The following is a 19,599-nucleotide window of genomic DNA, read 5'->3' on the forward strand; positions in this document are numbered from 1 at the left end:
AGAAATTGTTGCACAGTGCAGACTCCTTCCAGGCACAAACTGCCCAGATTGTGAAGAGCTGGTTAACAAAAGAAGATACAGAAGGCAAGCTACTTCTACAGAGATCCAAAGTTAGCAGTAGTCAGTAACATGGCTACTACACCTAGAATGGTTACAGAAGCTAGGATACTTTTTTGTTGTTGTTGAGCAGGACCAGCCTGCTCAGAACATTTTGCAGGCAATGTATCATTACATTTCCCTTAATCATCTATTACACAAAAAATTTCAAGAACAAGATTTTAGAGTTCCATAAAGCATTTCAGTTTCATACATCAAGGCAAAATACAGTATTTTTAAAGGTTTTGTATTCTGTGATGTAGCTTATTATTTTGAACATTAACACCAAACCCAAGAGTGCAGTAAAATATATTTACCCATTATATGTTTCAGAGACACCTGCGAAAGGTTGATTCCCACATTTAGCAAATAAAAACACTGTGTTTAAAAGTAGGGCCACTGATGAAGTGCCTATCATGAACTTGATTATGTTTTTGCAATCCATTTTGCACTTGGAAATCAAGATGCCACTTATGATTTGGCCTAGTGCTGCTGCTGGAATTAATACAAGCCCTAGAGGAAAACAAGACACCAGCAATTACACAAAAATGCAAGATATAATTAGTGAAGCAATTTAGAGTGCAATTTTATGTTAGAAAAAAGTCATAACTATTACCTGTATCTTAAGATGCAGTCCATGTGATGTCATTTTGAAACCATCCTACCAGAATCTGTCTGAGTGAGTGATTTATTCTACCCTTACATTATCTTCAGCCTCCCCAGAAGTTCAACTTGACAGCGTAACTTATAGCTGTCCAAAACTCAAGTTGAACACAGCAAAACTAGATTACTGAGTAGTACTACATACTGGGCAGGAATCTCCGAGCACCAGTAGGCCACTTCACAAAAATAGAAAATGTTCTTTCATTGCTTCAGGTTTGTTGGGGTTTTTTTAACCACATGTCCATGTTCTTCGTTATACTTCTGTCTTATGTTTGAATAAGAGCATAATCACTATTTTACATGAGACAGCACAAGATACAATAAGGCATCAAGAGAAAGATTAAAAAAAGTTTCGATTAGTGGGTTAGTTTTGCTAGTTCACATAGTCCATAATCTTCTTGGCACTATTAGGACTCCAGATATAAAAATGCTCAGTTATGTATGGCTAATCTACAATACAATACAGAACACATTGTAACTTGCACTGACTTGAGACAACTGATCTGAAAGGCAGCTCAAGTACAGTGGTAGAACTGCACAGGCTGCAGACCTCCACAGTCAGATGTCATTTAATAGCTAACGTGGCCATTAGTAACAGACTAGCTAGCTCAACATTAGTTCAGGTACAGCAAGCTTTCAACATTAGCGTAGCCATTTCTTTAAAGCTGTACATTTAATTAACCCTATCAATATTTTCAACACAAATGAAAAGAAATTCAAACGAGGTCTATAGACAATGAAAAGGAACATTCATTTTTCTATTTCACCGCTGATGACTGTTAACAATTGAGCATGTATTCCAATGTACATCTATTTAACACTTGCAGATAACTGTTTAGAAGCAATGATGTCTGAATAGCAATAGTACTATGTAGTAGTATCGAAGGGAGTTAAGTAATTCAGAAAGTCTTTCCTAAATATATTTCTGTTGGAGACAGCACTTCAGCTAGCATACGGTTATATTGCAGCACTATAAGCTGAAGTAATTTAGCAAGACATGTTCCAGAAATATTAAGTCTGCCACGTTGCAAGCATCTGTTGGCCTATCTGCCTTGATCTGGTTACTGCTTTTCAGAAGTAATTGTGTCAGCGTTAATCTGGTGACCCTACCTAGCACAGCTTTTTCAGACTTTTTCTATCTGCTTCTCCAATAGCTAACTTTTCATAGCCTTCCTCTGTTTTACCTACTTCTATTATCTGATGTGCAGAAGTAACAGTGACAGTAAGCTAAGTATAGAAGCAGTTACACAGTAGTTTTATAATATGTCCTGAGCAGTCATTTTATTGTAAGCTATCTCACTGTAACACTATGGTGGAATTGAAGAAGGGAAAGGCCAAGTCAACTCCCTACTTGTGGTAAGCACTGCTTTTTTTCCTATCTGCCCTTCATCTTGCTTCCTTCAGTAAAGACTAAGGGTTAATACTCATTCAGCTGATTTTAAAGGATAAAATTAAATGGTTTTCACCAAGAATAAGAAAGGAATAAGTTTCAGCAGCACATAAAATTCTCATTCCACTTTGAATAAGAGTATCAAGTCTTCTGATCCTACAGACAAGTAGATTTGCACCCTTAAAGAACGAAATACCAGGGTTTTTCACAGGGCAGGCAAGAATAATATAAAAATACTGTTTCTGCTGTGAAAACTGCATTTCATGTAAGTATATTCACAAATACCTCAGGCAAACACAATATGCTTATATAAACTTCCACCTACAATGTTAATAGTGTGTTCAGCACAACATATTTAAGATTTAAAAATGAAGAGACACATTACCTCCAAGAGTTGCTGAAAAACTTGATGTCTTTCCAAACTGACTTTCTATAAACTTTGGTAGAAATGTGGCAAAGCCAGTCGCAACTAAAGCTTCTGAAGAACTGGCTATTATTAGACTCATAAGCACTGGATTCTTCAACAGTATCTATGGAGGAAGTTAGCATAACTCAGGAAATTATTTCATTGTATCACCATGTAAATTTGAACGCACTGTATTTTAAAGCAGATACTCTCAAGTGGAACTTCACTGATAGGTTTTTCTTGCCTTAAAAATCTTAAGCATCAACAAAATGGATATGCATTGAATTATCAGCAGCACCACAGACTTCCCTACCACAACACAATAAAGAAGCAATTACCTTTCTGAACACTTACATATTGCCTAAAAAAAAAATTTCCTCTGAATGTATCAATTTTAGTACATTCAAGATTTCCTTACCAGGAGAGCCACAGGAAAGTCTTTATAACTTTTTCCAATGTTCCTGGCCTCCACAAGCAATTCACTTCCATCATTATGGGTTTCAGAGATTTTTTCAGCCTGTATTTTTGCTGTTCCTACAAATGGGCATATTTATTGACAATGAAAACATTGAATACATGTGCTCTTACACTTAATTTGAAAAAACAAAGTGTTTCCTTTCCTTGGGAAAACCAGCTCAGACATTGTAAGTCTTCTTGAATATTTTATTGGTACAGATCCATAAAAACGTCAATAACTTATTGCTGTAGAAAGAAGACTTTGGCTGAAAGCATCATGCTTCCATAGGAAGGCCTCAGCTGTAAGATATCATCAGGGATATCCTAAGAATTTCAGGCTATCCTGAAGCCCATTTAGTTGTTTTTTTTTCTTAAATCATTCTCATTCTCCCCAGTTCCCTACTTCGTTGTTTCTTTTCCTCCATCATTTCTCTTTCCAGAGAAGCATAATAACTTCCTTTAGATGCTCTTCCAAAGGACTCCTAGATGATATCTGCCTGAACAGAAATTATATTAAAATTATTCTTTTTAGAAGGCTGCTCTGGGATACTTTGATTCATGCTTTATTATTTCACCCAAAACAACAAGACAATTAATATGGGTTTTGTCTTTGTCTCTACTAAGTCAAGACAATTTCCTGATTCTTGGCAGATAACATAACAGCTTAATATACAACCCTGGGTGCCAAGCGTCTTCCAAATTCAGACCATCAGTTTCCATGCTCTATCTGCTTCCAGTCCTACCATACATCATTACATACACAAGATCTGCCCTCCAGCTTGCTTTAAAGGTTGCATATTGGAAGCAAGGTATTTATCATCAGTTTTAGCCAAAGACAGTTAACTGAGAAACAGAATCAAAAAGAAATCAATCACTCAGTCCAGCAGTCTATAACCCACACACATAAACAAATGTCTCTTCTGAAGTAACCCATTACTGTTAAACACTTACCTGGTAGGTGTTTTGGAAAGCATGAAAAAGGTATTATAAGAAGCCAGATTGCAAAAAAGCATGCAAGAAATGGTATCCACCATGCTCCAAGCCAACGTGGGTCATCTTGATCCATCTTTATACTAGAAAAATAATTTGGAAAAAAGCAGGTTTACCATTCATGAATTCAAATCAGCAATTTCAGATGTCAGTGAGCTGGATTTTTTTTTTAATCCTGATTTAACAGAAAGCCTTTGCAAGTTGTCATTTTCTTGTTTTCTACATATATAAAATTTAGTGTTTTCTTGTCTAAAGGACGTTCATCAGCTCTATTATAATAATATTCAATCCTACCATTTAGTATGCTTCAACTCATTAGTCAAATTCACTCTGATTTAAAGGCCACTATTTGGCCCTGATTTCAAGGTCCTGTAGCATTAAGATACTGAAAAAGCTGGTTTTAGAAAGAATCTTCCTAACCAGTTAGTTATGTGAAAGCCAATAATTTCACATACAATGAATGTCATTGCATTGATCCGAAGTCCCTAAAACACAGGAAATAAAGGTGTAAATAAAGTTGTTGGCTTGGACAGTAGTACAGTTTATAACACTGTCCTTTAATAGTAGACTATTACTCAGCTAGTACATTTTCTAGCATGCTCTTCCCAGGAGGTAAGTAGCAGCATCCTTCACTTCGTATCCCACCTCAGAGAAACTTTTTGCACAAGAAATCAATCTAATCCTAAATGAGCTACTAACCAAAAGACAAAGCATTGTTCTTGATCAGCTTTAAAATACCTAGTATCTCAAAAAGCTAGAACTACGTATTTGCTCTACAGAGAAATTTTCACACACAATGGATTGACTACTCACTGTGAGAAGTAACTTTCTTGCTGGAAGCTCTTGTGAATAAAACTTGTTACCAAGTTAAAGAAACTCTTGAAAATGCAGTATTTTCCAAACAAAAACTTTCTCCTCCTCACATGGAGAAAAGCTGGATTTTAATAAGAATTATTGGGAAAATAGAAAGCAAAATACTATCTTGCCTTTCTGGGATCTGGATATCAATATAAATATTAAGTAGCTGCCCTCCTAAGACATAGCCAATAGCAGGACCCAGCAGTGACATGGCATAGCCAATTCCTAGAAGAGAAAATACATCAAGTTCACCATACATTTTTAAAGCTTTCTTTTAAAAGAATTCCTAAATCAACTTCAGACCAAATGGTTTAAGTCAACCTGTTCTTTCACTGTCATTACCTCAACTATAGTATGTTGAAAACAAAATTCGTGCTTCTCTGGCAACAAGAAAATTTGAAGCTCTCATTAAAAGCTGCAACTCTGAAGTTCAGCAAAAGATACTTTGCTTAGAGCATCTTTATGCTTTAGATTGCCTTTTGCACACCTTGTGCCTACAATCACAAGCTAGCTTGTGAAAAAGTTTAACTAAGGTTGCCATGAAACAGTTGTTAATAGTTCATGCCCACATCTTTAAGAACCTACTTAACTTCTATTTTTATTTTGAGTCTTAAGTTGGTTTTTAGATCTGCCAATACGAGAAGCCAGGATTCCATTAAAACTTGTGACTGGAGTAATACCTGCTGCTTGAGTTCATTTAGAACTCAATCATATGCACTTCAGTTTATTGATATGTTTTAAAATACAAAGCCAGGGCTTTTGACAGCTCCTGACAGTTTAAAAACAAAACAAAAAACCCACATAACCACAAAAAAAAACCCCACAGCAACAAAAAAGAAGCCTAAGTTGCAGGTATAACCATATCCTGCTAAAGAACACTTAGGTCTTTTTTTTTTTGCCTTAGGACAAGATTTTCCAAATGTCACAATAGTCCTTCTGGTCTACCAACCAAATTTTTGTGGTGCTTCAGCACTACTGGCAGAAGCATTGTCTCTGCAAATAAAGGCTTGCACTAACAACTAGATCTGCCTAAATAATTGGTAAGACACACATCCTTACGCTGTTATTCTATGCTTTTCCCCAGCTTGAAGAATCTGGATTTCTCATTTATTTCCAAAGTTCCTGGACCCTGAGTATTTGGTATTACTTTGCCCTCTTTAGACAGCAAGAAAGAATGAGGGCGGGGGGGGGGGGGGGGGGGGGGGGAGAAAGATGCAAGAGGGAGAAGCAACACAGAAAAGGATACTCAAGTATCACTAAGTCCAAACAAATTTTGAGTTGACATATTCCAGGTTTTCCTGTATTTTGGAAATATGACATGCTCACAGGATCTTTTTGAGTTGATTATACACTCATCCTACAGGACTTTAAACCTACCTTAGAAGGTGCCTATTTCCTGCTACAGGCCTTTCAGTTTAAATTACCATTTGGAATTGCTTAACTTTTCATTGGCTTTCAATGTAGATGCCCCAGTTTAACAAGAAAACGGTCCTCATGAAAACACACCCAGCTTCAGAAGAGAAGGAAACTACCAACTCATGAGTTGCAAACTTACAGTCTAAGATGCCAGCAGCTATTTACAGACATTTGCAGAAAGTTTAACAGGTTTGGGCTTTTTTTTTTTTGCTATGTTACACAAGCCCTCTTACATTACAGGCAAAGCAATGCAATGTATTTTAAAATACTCAATACATTGCATAAAAGCAAGAAAACAATTAAGGCTTAATGTAGCTACCTATCCACTCACTTGCATTCTAGTTTTCTCATATTAGGCAAAATACATTGTTGTTCTGAACTCAGAAGTTCTCTGAGGATTGTGCAAGCATTAATGTATTGCATTGTTTTGGTTTAAGTATGAACACTGACACTATTCTGCTGAGTTTTCAGGCCACTTCTGATCCCGTAGTCATGCAGACAGCCCTAATTCTGCTCGATTTATTTCACTGGCCTTGTGTGGTGGGGTGGGTGTAGCAATAAACTTCTCTCTCAATATAAAGAAACAGCAAAAATAAATGTAGTCTTCATTATTTAAGATTTTAACACATGCAATTATGCTATTTATTGGCATCAATTGAGTGGCTTATCTAGAACAATTAATAATCTATTTACATAGAAATCTTGCTTATTTCAATTTCCACAACTAAACTATTGATTTAGTCTAGAAAACAGCCCAGGAATCTAAGATGCTTTGAATTCCTCCTGTGAGTTACCGGTATAGCTAACATGCTTTTATCAGCTTATATCTATAAAGACAAAACCGGCAAATATCTTCATACCCATAGAAAACGCACTTAGACTGCAACGAGCATGGCAGTACAACTGCACATAACCCAGAGAATGCTGACCAGAAAGATGAAAAATCACTGCTAAGTATTAGTATTCCTTAGCTTTCAAGCAGCCCCACAGGAAGACAAACACATTCTTTGTGCTTCTAAAAAATCCCTTTACTTTCAATTAAGTAAAGATACTTCCAGTATTTCCCCCTGAAATGCCAAATTTGTATGTGGCTACAGAACTGCAGATCTGGCTACTGACCTGATATACAGTGGTTTTCAACACCTGCGACACAAAAGCAAATTTTTGCTACAATTTATTCTGTTGTTATCAGACAGCCTACATTAACCACTTAATCCCTTTCAGGTACTGACATGAAAAAACAGCAGGACAGGTGAACAAAGTAGCCTTACCATGCTCTGCAAAATAACTATTGAAAAGACTCGATACTTAGAGCAGACCAATACCTAACTTGCACAGTAACTAGTATAGATGCTTTATGCACATAAGTAAACAATGACAAGATTGATTTAGAAGAATTAATAAAAGCATTTGGAAGACATTGCAGTTCTATGCTTTATCTGGACAATGTGTTATAAACAGTTTTAAAAGTTACCTATATAAAGGGAAGACTTGTGCTTTGGGACACTATCATCAATAAAAGCTGTCCCCAAAGTATATAGTGGAGTTCCTCCAACTCCCAGCAGCAGCTGTCCCAGGATAAATATATACAGATAGTTTGGAAGTAAAGACTTTGTGCTGGTACTGCACGTCAAGTTTGCAGAGCTTGTTCCTGGAATTTGACATGTGTCTGAAAGACAAGAGACAGCAAGACCTTAAAATAAAAAATAAAAAAAACAGCTCACCACAGTCCAATTGAAGAAAAACCTGTACTGAGAGCTAAACTACACAGGATGTGCTGTTAGTGCCAGGCTCCCATTTTAACTTTCAGGCCTACTAATACATCCTATATGACAGTGCCCTAATCTTCTACAGTATCATATGCCCCAAAAGAAGTATCATCATGGCTTCTTTTTTTTTCCTGCTTTGGCTTCTTGAAAGCATTATTGACTAGATGTATGCTAAAAAAATACCCCCAGAAAACTGTAAAATGGTCATTCAACAGGTTAGTGAATATTCCTAGGTAACAGACACTTCATTTTGTTCTTGCACCTTATAATGATTCTGAGTAGGATTAAAAACTTCCAATCTTAAGTGACAGAGCAGCCTGAACAAGCTGAGGAAAGCTAGACTGCTAGAGAGGAAAGTGCAGTTGTCAGTCCCAAGTTGGAAACAAAGATAATCCTCCCTTCTCATAGTCTTGAGAAGTGTTTCCCCTGAAAAAAAAAAAAAAAAGCTTAGAAACCTACACCAATATCTCTCATAGATCACACACTGCCATATTTCCAGAATGAGGTTAATGTAAAGCCTCTGTACTTGTCCAGACATACACACAGAGGAAAGCAGAGGGGGAATAGCTTAAGATTGCATCTTTTCCTGTAATGTTTGGCACTACGAGGAGGGAAGAGAAAAAGAGGAAGTGAAGACAGGGAGTATGTTTTCTCCTTCTTGCTAACATTTCACTTCTAGCAGCACACAGTCCCAAGTGATAACATCAAGAGGAGCATGGTTCTTTGCAGGTTTTTCCACACAAAAATGTACAACCCTAAGGAAGAAGATAAATCCATTAATTTAATGGAAACAAGCCATACTGCACAGATACATGAAAACATCCTTCAAATCAGATGAGTAGACTGCTTAATTCTCAATACTTTGCAACAAAATTATTACTTAGTTTTTCTCAGGTCCTTTTACATTTGAGAACACTTTTTACTCAAGCAAACAAAGGGCAAGCTTGTCCACACTTTGGGCTCACAGGACACAAACACAAGGAAGTGCTTACCACATAGCAGGTATTTAAAGTCTACGTTGATGTTACAAACGCATCCATGGGCTTTATCATGCCTTCTCCAGAAGAAACAGCACTGTAGTGGTGGTGGCATCATTAAGCACACAACAGATGATTCAGTGCTGTTGCACAGAACTGGATAGGAAAACCTCACTTCCAGAGGAGTTGTCTAAAATTTACCTTCCTTTCCACTTAGGAGCAATCCTTATTTTAATGCTATACTGAAGCCCCATGGGGAACTTTTTATTATGTATCACTACTCTGAAAACAGAAGTTTTTAAACTATATTTTCCATTTATTGTCAATGTGATTTTTTTAGTAATATTCTTTTCTGCATGAAACTAAGTCTTAAATCAGGTTAACTTTGCACTATTTACATGCACAGCATCTAAAACTGATTACAGATTAACACCATGTGCTACAATACCTTGTTAACACACACATATTCATGTACAGAACATATAACTGTTCTATATATATTCTATATAAATTAGACTCTTAATACCTACTGGGCAAGTCTAAAACCATGTTTGGCTAGTTATTTCATTGTAGCACACAAATAATACTATCTTGTTAAAATGGACACATCAGAAACAAGTAATACAGAGCAAGAAAATGCCATGAATGCTGTTAAGTGACAGAAGTATAGCCTAATTTGAGATCTAGAAATAGCTTCATGAAATAAGCAGATTACATATGGTAATGGCAATCAGACTCTGACAGACTGTGTTTCCTCATGAATCCAAAGTCAATGTCTCAGTTCATGTCAATCTGGAAGCCTGTGCCATTGCGTATCTAATTGAGTATAGCTTCTCTCCTGTAGTCTTTTAGCTCTTCAATTTATATGCCCTAGGAAATTTATGCTGACATTATGATGAGAAGCTTATCATACCAGTTTGTTTTCAAAACCACATAATCAGGTTTAACTACAAAATTAAGAGACCCATCAATACGCACTTTAATACAATTATAACCCTTATTTGCATCAGCTATCATGCCTTTTTTTTTTTTTTTTTTAAAGTCAGCAAGTACACATGCACTTGCCAAGTGGAGTCACAGACCACATTTCATGTTTCCAAGAACATTTTAAAAACAAAGAGAATCTACCACAAAACTATGATATTAGCTTAAACCAGCGTAAAGTCAAAACTGCCATCAAACAACAGTTTACCTCAGCCATTTATGTCACCCCCTTCTTGTACCAGTTCAAGGTTTAAGCAGATTTGTAAAAGTGACAGTTTAAACCTAACCTGGATTAAATCCATAAGCTTGTTTGTTGCTGTCATGAGAATGGTGGAGAGAGAAGGCACTAGCTTTCACACGATCAAGATAACCTGAGATAAACCAAGCTCTAGAAGTTCAAGATGGGTGGCTGACCATTTTGTAATACCTTTTCTCATTAAATTTGTTTTTCCTTCTAAAATTTAGTGGATTAGACTTGCCTTTTAAGGATCAGAACTGCATTAAAGGCAACGGCATCCAGAGTTAGTCATCATAAACCATCTTGCAAGCTTTTATCAAACACATCTACCTGAATCCAAGTTATGTAAAGGCCAAACATTCCCAAGTATCTGACACAACATACTACCCAAGAAGGCAGAGCCAACTGTGAGATGCTTTAGCAGTTACGTTAATTAGATTTAAGACAGGTCAAGGCTAGTTTTACTCAGTTCTTAAACTGCAGCAAGTAGGTGTGGGGGTTTTTGTCTTTTGGGGAGCAGAGTTTATAAAGTTTATAAAGAGAGTTGAGCAGAGTGAGACAAAGAACATCTTGTTTTCTATTCCTTTTTAATCTTAAAAAAATCTGTCTCCCTTCTAAGTCTTTAATGGGAAAGTCATCAAAGCTTCAATGAACATGCTGAACGAAGACTAAGTTCTCAGTTTCTAAAGGCAGATGTTCCAGTATTACAGAATATGTAAGTGGTATAGAGAAATAGGTCAAGCAGTGCAAGCAGTGTAGAGAACAGCAGCACTATCAGTTATTCAACTGGTCAGATAAACTCTTCAGAAAGCAAAGCCAGCAGAAAAACCACAGACATACTGATTGTGCAAGACAAAACAGTCAAATTAGAGACTGGTATCACACATTCTCTCTCCATTAGTACCATTTTTCTTCACTCTTTAGTTGTCCTTGGCATGTTCTAGGAAGGAAGATCTCTTACTGCCCTTCAGAGAAGATTCACTCACTCTCCGATACTAAACAACTTATGTACCACTTGACTTTCCAGTAGAAAAGAGAACTGAAGAAAAGTGTTCAAGTCATTCTCCCTCTTCTGAAATCACACCACATACTAACTCAAATGGCTAAGACTTGTTATTAACAAAGATCTTTTTTCAAAAGACATCATTCACAGCCTGTTATTGAAGAGACTCATGGAATAATTCAGGTTGGTAAAGGCATCAGGGAGTCATGTAGTCCGAACTCCTAATTCAAACTGTGCCAAAACCAAATGCAGACCAAGCTGCTCAGGACTTTACTCAGCAGCATCTTGAAACCCTCCCAGAGATACAGACTGCACAGTATTCCCGGGTAATCTGTTCCAAAGCTTGACTGTCTTCACATTAAAGTTGTCTTCCTTGTATCAAGTTAAAGAACTACATTTCGCATTTGCTGCGACCGACTGATTTTACAGACTTAAACATGTTTCAATCAGATCTGAGAGAGAAGTTTAAACGTATATTGCTTAAAGCATCTGCAGTTTTTACAGTCCTCTACTGTCTACGGGTGATCAAATACGGAATGGTTTCATTTCAGACGAACCACTAGATGGAGCTCCTGCCCACAAAGATCAGAGCCAGCTCACACTGACGACCCTATGTAACCTAAAAAAAGTTACCAGAACAAATACTGGTTACATCTAGGTTATAAATTTGACTCTGAAGCTTTTCTAGAATCAAAATTAAGACCTTTCCGCGGTCTCTGATTTATTTTTTTTTTAAATAGGTAGACCATTGGTTTGCTACTCTTTCAATATGAAATGTATTAAACTATTTCTAAATTGTGTTACTATGATAACTATGTAACTATGATATTCCAGTGGAATAGTTTTGCAGAGTAGGATATGTATACACTCAGAATAAAAGTAAATTGATATCTCAGGGTAAAACAGCAAGCTTCAGGAAGTCTATAAACCTTACACTGGAGGCTAGGTGTATTTTATATACTAGAGTAAATCCATTAATTAATTTGGCAGCCATATTAAATATCGCTCTGAACTATACTTTGAAGTTGTCCTGCAGGTAAATTTACTGTACTTATATGAAACAATCAGGTAACCAACTAGGAATTGTTCAAAAAAACTAGATGGCAGTTTTTAATGCAAAACATCAAATAAAAGTTTACTGTCAATATATTAAAACTTCTATAAACTACTCATCCAAACAAATAAGCAACAACAAAGGTTTTTGGGGTACAGTGCTATTAAATTCTGCAACTAAATGTGTAGATAATATGCTTCATCAACATCAGAAGTAGCCACACTAGACATCCGATAAAGTCACATGCTGTAATTTACTTCACTGTTAAAGGATGCCATCGCACAGCACCTGCAGACTCACATCGACTGTCATTGTACAGACATTCTCTGTACTCCATAGTCATTTATCTTTGGTAGTTTTTTGTTTAAATAAGCTTAAGTCTTTAAATCTGCTCATCAGTCACAGCATAGGTACCGGCATTACAGCAGTCAAAACAGTGTGAATCCAGCCAGCTTACAGTGCCATAGAGAAGAAAGCAGATTTTCCACTTAAAATTCTCCCTACAGCTTTTAAATTTCAGAAGTCCACATAGAACACGATCCCTAATAAGGCATCAACACCTACAGAATCTTTAATGGTGGATGAAACAGCACACATTTGATGAAACAGTAACAGATTCTGAGATTTCAACCAAAACTGGTAGGAAGTGGAGAGATCAGTTGCAATAGTTGGCCATCTCTCTTCACACACCTCACCCTGTCAGCATCATTTTTTCCAATAAAAAAGTTCAAAACCAATTGTAGTCTCTTTTGTACCAAGTTCATCTTCCCTTCCATACTAGTGAAGTAGATAGGGTAATAGTGAAACTGCTGAGAAACAGGACTGTTTAATAGTCAGGAGCAAGTAAGCTGCTGCCCCTCTATTAAGGGTTAACAAGTAATCATCTGCTCATAGCCTCCGAACACTGAAGAGTTTTTTCTTTTAGCTTTGTTCAGTTAAAATGTCAATTAACTTCTGCCTCATATCCTCATTTCTTAGATGGGGAAAAATAGCTCACCAAAGTTATTTAATTAATGGTCAATATCTGGACAGCTCATGGAAGTGTATGATGTGATTAACACTTAAAAAAAACACTAATTTGACAATCAGCAACTGAAAGACTGAGGACCTTCCATCTGATTCCTTAATGGCTACTGATCTTTTTAGTAAGCACTCTTAATATGCTTAGTCATTGAAGACATAAATCTGATTAAACCCTGCAATAGCAATTAAATAATCCTAGAAGATTAAATCATCCTGCCTTAAACATATCTGGATGTTTCTTCGTTAGTTACATGTGTGCCACTAGATTAAGAGGCAAATAGCTGGCTTTAAGCACACTACACTTCAAGTCTTGTTCTATGAGAAGAGATAGGCAAGATCTGAGAGCTGGATGCTCCTGCTGTTTCAGTACTGCTTTGTTCAGTGTAGTTCAGGACTGCTTGCCAAAGAAACCCACAAGTTTTAATCAACATTTTAGAAGAAGTCAGTGAAACTTGTTAATTACTTACTCAAGATGCCTTTAATAGTTCAAAATCCAGAACTGCAAAAATTAGACACCTTTAAACAAGATGTTAAATTTAACAGCTTTCCTTTAACATTCATTCCACATCATTGACATAACTTCCATTCCTATTCACAAAGAAATGCCAGATCATTTTTTTTTTTTTTTTTTACGCATAGTGAGTCTTAACTGCATTCATCATGCAAGTCAAAAAAAGCATTTTATGTAAATGTTGCTTAAAAGCAAGAACTGACATTAACACTCATACTTCTTCTGAAAAAGGAAGTTCACTGTGCAGACAGCTCTTGAACTTAGGGATTTCACAAAATCATTTTATTTTCAGAATTAGAAATGATGCCCTATTATTTGGACTTTGACAGAGATTAACTATTGTGCATGAAATTAAGATTTGCACCAAGTTGCCACAGTTTTGGTTGTTGTTTTTTTTTTTTACATCATTTTCCAAACATAAGGATAAGCTTACCTTCAAGTTTAGTTCCATAGTGGTATTTTCCACTACTGAAGTGTGGTAAGGAAAATATAAGTGAGCCCAATCCTAGCATAAATGCTGAGAAAGCAAGCCATCGTGGTTTGTGCCCTCTTTCTCCAAAGAAAGATACAAACAGTGACAATATACAGAAAGCAATATCATAGCTTGCAGAGATTAAGCCAGTGAGGGAACTGTTCAACTCGTAACGCTTCTCGATTGTTGAAATACTAATGTTAATCAGGCCGTTTACCACAATACCTAAAAAAAAAAAAAAAAGACATAATTAGTCAAGGATACTTTAACTTAAAAAGTTGCAAGGCTAAACTTACCATTGTGCTATAGAAGAGTTAAAATTAATATATTTACAAAGCTACATTTTTAGGAATTTATTTAGCTATGTAAAATCCACACATATAGTGGATTGATATAGTGCCCGCTTAAGCCAGCCATCTGATACAGAAACTATTCTATTTTCTTATCTCCTGTGGACACTGAAGATTTGACACTCAAGTATTAAGCCAGCAAAATACAATGCCTCAAACTCTGTTCATACTGAATCTGGAGCCTACATACATGAAGCAGAGAGATTTTAAACAGAATGCCGTAAGATATTAGATTGGTCAAGGTTATGACTTGTATTAGAATACAAATTACAAGTGAAGCAAGTTCAGGACACAGCTTTCAAATAATGGTTGTCAAACAAACATCATTTCCTCCTTGAAATCACAAACGGAAGATATAATAAGGCTTTGAACAGACATCCTTTCCCTGCAATATAAGAAAAGGTTAAACCATTTAAAAATACTTCACAACAGTTTCAAAGCCACCAAGGTGATTTAACTGAGAAAAATGTTTGCCCTCTGAACCTTGAAGTTCCTGGAAGCAAGAAGTATCAGACAACCTGGAGAAAAGGCCTCGCAAGAGCTGCCCTACTTCAGCACAGGTGAATTCCAAGAAATAGATCCAAAAGTAAAAGCAAGTAAAGGATGCATTGACAATTGCAGCTACAGACACTGTCTGTTTTTACAAGAGTGTTGTTTATAGGTAACTAAGTTGAATCTCCCATCCTGCCTCACATTCTGTCTCTATGTGGAACACAAAGGAGTTAAACTTACTGTAGTTTACTTTTTTAACAGTACCAAAATATGATTCTGTTACAAGTGATATGAACAGCTGTACTCCATAACAGGGTCAGATAATTTCATGGTAGTCTAATTGAAATGTGCCTGTGATAAAATATATATCCTTGAAAAAACTTAGGAGGTCTTGGAGTCACAGGTGCCAATAAGATTAAGAGTTCTGTAACCTCACTGATCACCAATTAGCATCTCTCATGACACAGGCCCTACAGTTATCCCTCCTCTTTCCAGAATTCAGATGTGATTCTCTACTGTTATTTCAAGAACAGAATGATATGACTGAAATGGATTTAAGTTAGTTTTCAATGAGCATTGTACCATCCAGAAGTACAGCTACACAGCCTGAACTTCAGATCTCCCCAAGGTGCTCTACATGTCAGAAAAATTTACTCCAAATCTGTGATCAACCAGCTGGGTTTTTTTTATCAGTGCTATTCCCATCATTAACTAAACACTTCACTTTTCTGTAAGGAGGCAGCTCTTGGCACAATCTTAGTTTTCTAATACACTACTACAGCCTCTTTATTGAGGATGACAATTTCATCTGTCTGTTGGACCACCACACTTAAATTCATACAGGATTAACAGAAGTATTCAAGTATTCCTCCACTGCCATTATTTATATATTTGGCAGCTTTCTTCTTCTTAAGGAGCATTGACCAAAGAACAATACTAGCACAAAGAAATGAACAAACAAGGTTTTTTTTCCATTTGCCAGCACTTCAAACATTTACTAAGGCCTTAAAACATTCACATGAAGTAGGTGTGCTACATAGAAAGTTGGTTACAGAACTAGAAGACATTGTCTTTCACCTGTAGTTAAGTTGCCACCTTTAATTTACATCCTAAAAGCCATAAAACCTTGCAGTTAATTTTATTGGATAATTAGATTTCACCTGTAAAAGTGTAGAAGTGATGAACGGCAGTATAACTTCTCCAATGCCACCATCCAGTAATTAATCACTTAACTCTTTTCAGGGAAGATGGAACATTGCTAATACTAACTTGATCCAAAAAACAAATCTTACAAAGACATCAACACTTAAACCGTAGTATAGATTTTTTTTTAACTGTTCTCATCCAAAACCTTATTGTCCTGCCTGTTAGAAGTTTAGCTACAGCGTGTACTGACCCACAAAATCCAGGTTAATCATAAACCAACTTCATTTGCCCTAATGAAATACAAAAGTATTTTTTCTTCATCCATTTAACAAAAAAAATATGGTCTACAGTTTTTGTAAGTATGCTGGCTTTAAAGCAGTGTTTTGCAGATAACTGCACACAATTGAAAAAAACAGAAAGAGTAAAATTATTAAAAAGTCCTTCCAGTAACAAATCTGATGAGGGTATAAAACATTAGTGCTTTCCAAAGTTTTCAGATAGATTAGACTGGACCAGTGTCAAACAGTGGTTCTGTTTGGTTTAATAAAATTATTAGTGACATAAGGAATAAACAGTCCTTCTTGTACTCAAAATAGTGAGATAACTTCTAACTAGTCTGCTACTACAGCTATGAACCGCAGCATATCTGGTTATTGTAATGCAATCATACATTTATGCAACTCTAAGTACCATACAGAAAGCTGGTATTAGTCATGTAACCGTGTTCTACACAAATAAGTGTTTTCTATTCTGGAAATACAGGTTTCACATCTACTTGAAACAGAAACAGTCAGAAATGAAGAGTTAAGTTTCACCTGGAACCTTCTGAGAAGCTGAAATAGAGCTTATCAGGTGCTAATGATAACAATAACCTCTTTTCCAGGGCAGCTAGAAAATAGCCTAATAAATACATACCTTCAGTTAGATACACACATGCATCTACACACATGTACCAGGTCACTGCAGATAACTACTGTGTTCACCCATTGTGTAAAAAGTCTAGTATAACAAGTTGTATACATTAGAAGTGTGTTAAGGATTACTTCATTACTTTTCAGTGCATTAGGAAATAAACTTTTCCAGAGATATACTAGCATTAGCGAGTTTTAAAGATATATTTTATCTTCCTTATTGACTAATTCTGTAATTTGGAGGGTAAATCAAATAGACCCAAAGCTGAAATACCGTAGTAGCTCACATAACTTCAAGATCCCAGTTGTGTTTTGTGTACTTTTATCTAAACTCTGAAGATTCAAGACCTGAACATTTTTTCAGTTTCACGTGCAGCACTGAATTTCTTGTCTGAAGATGATTCTTGTTTCTGCTTCTCGAATAGAGTTGAAACTTGAGTCTTCAGTGCCACATTTCCTTTCTACAATCTATATAAAGGAAAGGTACTTCTTCAGAAAATCCAGATAATACAACATTAAGAATGCCACAAGACCTGTAATAGCCATACCTCATACTTTCAGCTTTCAAAACAAGCATCAGAAATTTCCTTACATTAACACCCTAAATCTGAACTAGATCTGAGGTCTGGCATACATCTACAGTGAGATAACCGGACCAAGACCTGGGTAAGTGACATAACCAAAACGCATAGTATTTTAAGGGGACAGATTCTAACAACACAAGACCTTTTTATGACTGGAAACCTATCCACACTACTAATAAGAGAAAATTTAAAATTATAGTGAATTCATTATTCAGCTGAGCAGACAATCAGATCACCACAGCAAACTGGATTTTAAGAAATAGTGCTCTAGCAAATTTAGAAATGCTCGAAATATTCATGATGCTTTGTCTAGTGTAATATAAACAGAAACTTTTCAGTGTCACATTCAGGGCATTTTTGGTTGCCTATGTGCATTCTTAAACTACAAAAATATACATGTACAATCTAAAAGTATTCTGCTACTCAGCTGACATAGAAATCTGCTATATAAGATCTTTCTCTACCCCTCCCTTTCTTTTTTCTAATGTCAGAAACAACAAATTTGAGGTAACAGCAGGACAATTGCAACAGTCATCACTTCCTGGTCCTATCAGCTGTAACAACAGACTCTGCCCCAAACTCTCTAGACACTTCTTCTCTAACACAATACCTGTACACTAAGAAAAGATCAGATTCTGAACAGGTTGAAATCAGAAACTGAGTTTACAGAAACACATACTGAAGGACACTGTTTCTTCTATGACTCAGACCCTTACAGGTTTTAAGCTGAACCTCCTGTGCAGTTCTCTTCAGCCCAACCCAATTACCTCAGTGTGGTTCCGGGCAGGAAGGCAGCCATCCATATCCCGCATGTCTTCTGTGTTAAGTTACCTGCTCTTATAGCACTGAAATTCTTCTTCTGCATCTCCCACCACCACTCTAAAGCAGTCTCATTCTTTATAAACAACAAGGATGAGCTTTAAACCTCATTTTTTTTCAGGAAACACAGTTTTCTTTCCTAGCTGGTCCAATGAAGTTGAAGGGTTCTGAACATTAATCCAGTATCGCTACATTTGACAAATACCTAAGCTTTACAAACCTCAAGCTTGCCTATTTGGTGCACTAACACTTCCCCTCAGGCATTACTACTACTTTACAAGCCTAAGGCTTACCAAGGCCCTAACAAATGTTGTTAGAGAAAACAAAAAATATGGATAAGAATATCTGAAGCTTAACAACAGAAACTGAGGTTCCCCCAAGGTTAAGTCAAGCCATTAGTTCAGTGTTAGAAAGACAGCTGCACTGGGATCCACACAACAAACAGATAATTTTTTAAAGCCATCTTAATTATTTGAAGACCCACCCAACCATGCCAAGGTACCTTTTTAATTGGCAGGTAACAAAGTACATGCTAGGGCACTACAGCTTTATCTATTGTTTTACATCATGTGTTTTATTCCCTGGCTCATGTCTCAGCCTGTGAGGTGCACATGGAGCACTATTTCCCTGTGAGCAATGGGGCTGCAGCACAGACAACAGCACAAAGCACAGAGCTGGTGGCACCACAGACACACCAGTGATCAAAAAGGTAAGTGGGAAAATAAAAGAAAAAAAAAAAAAAAGGAGGAACAGAGCAAAGTACAGAAAGTAATACAGTATGAGCAACTTCCCTGCGCAGGGCATCAGGGTACTTTCTTCCCCGGATGAAGCCACGACTGCCACTTTTCAGCACCACGCACCTGGAGGAGCCCTGCCTCCCCGTACGCAACACCACCCCTCCCCGGCCTTTCCCACCTGGCTTCCCCCACGGCTGCAGGATGGTGACCGAGACACGCCCAGGGCAGCAGGCGGCCTGCAGGTGCGGGGTCCC

The 19,599-nt window shown here is 36.8% G+C and overlaps 1 protein-coding gene across 2 annotated transcripts in view; it reads right to left on the reverse strand.

The window, feature by feature from the left end:
* LOC308056236 (solute carrier organic anion transporter family member 4C1-like) overlaps positions 1-19,599 on the reverse strand; it is an 86,772-nt gene that overhangs the window by 45,733 nt on the left and 21,440 nt on the right. For both annotated transcript variants that reach the window (XM_080371254.1, XM_080371253.1), the window contains 7 exons: positions 14,268-14,531; positions 7,750-7,944; positions 4,988-5,084; positions 3,963-4,084; positions 2,974-3,089; positions 2,535-2,679; positions 414-609 (listed from right to left, as the gene is read on the reverse strand). In XM_080371254.1, the coding sequence (XP_080227380.1) occupies positions 414-609; positions 2,535-2,679; positions 2,974-3,089; positions 3,963-4,084; positions 4,988-5,084; positions 7,750-7,944; positions 14,268-14,531 (1,135 nt within the window). The remainder of the gene's footprint in view (positions 1-413; positions 610-2,534; positions 2,680-2,973; positions 3,090-3,962; positions 4,085-4,987; positions 5,085-7,749; positions 7,945-14,267; positions 14,532-19,599) is intronic.

Source organism: Falco punctatus, assembly GCF_963210335.1.
Source record: "Falco punctatus genome assembly, chromosome: Z".
In the NCBI taxonomy this organism is placed as follows: domain Eukaryota; kingdom Metazoa; phylum Chordata; class Aves; order Falconiformes; family Falconidae; genus Falco; species Falco punctatus.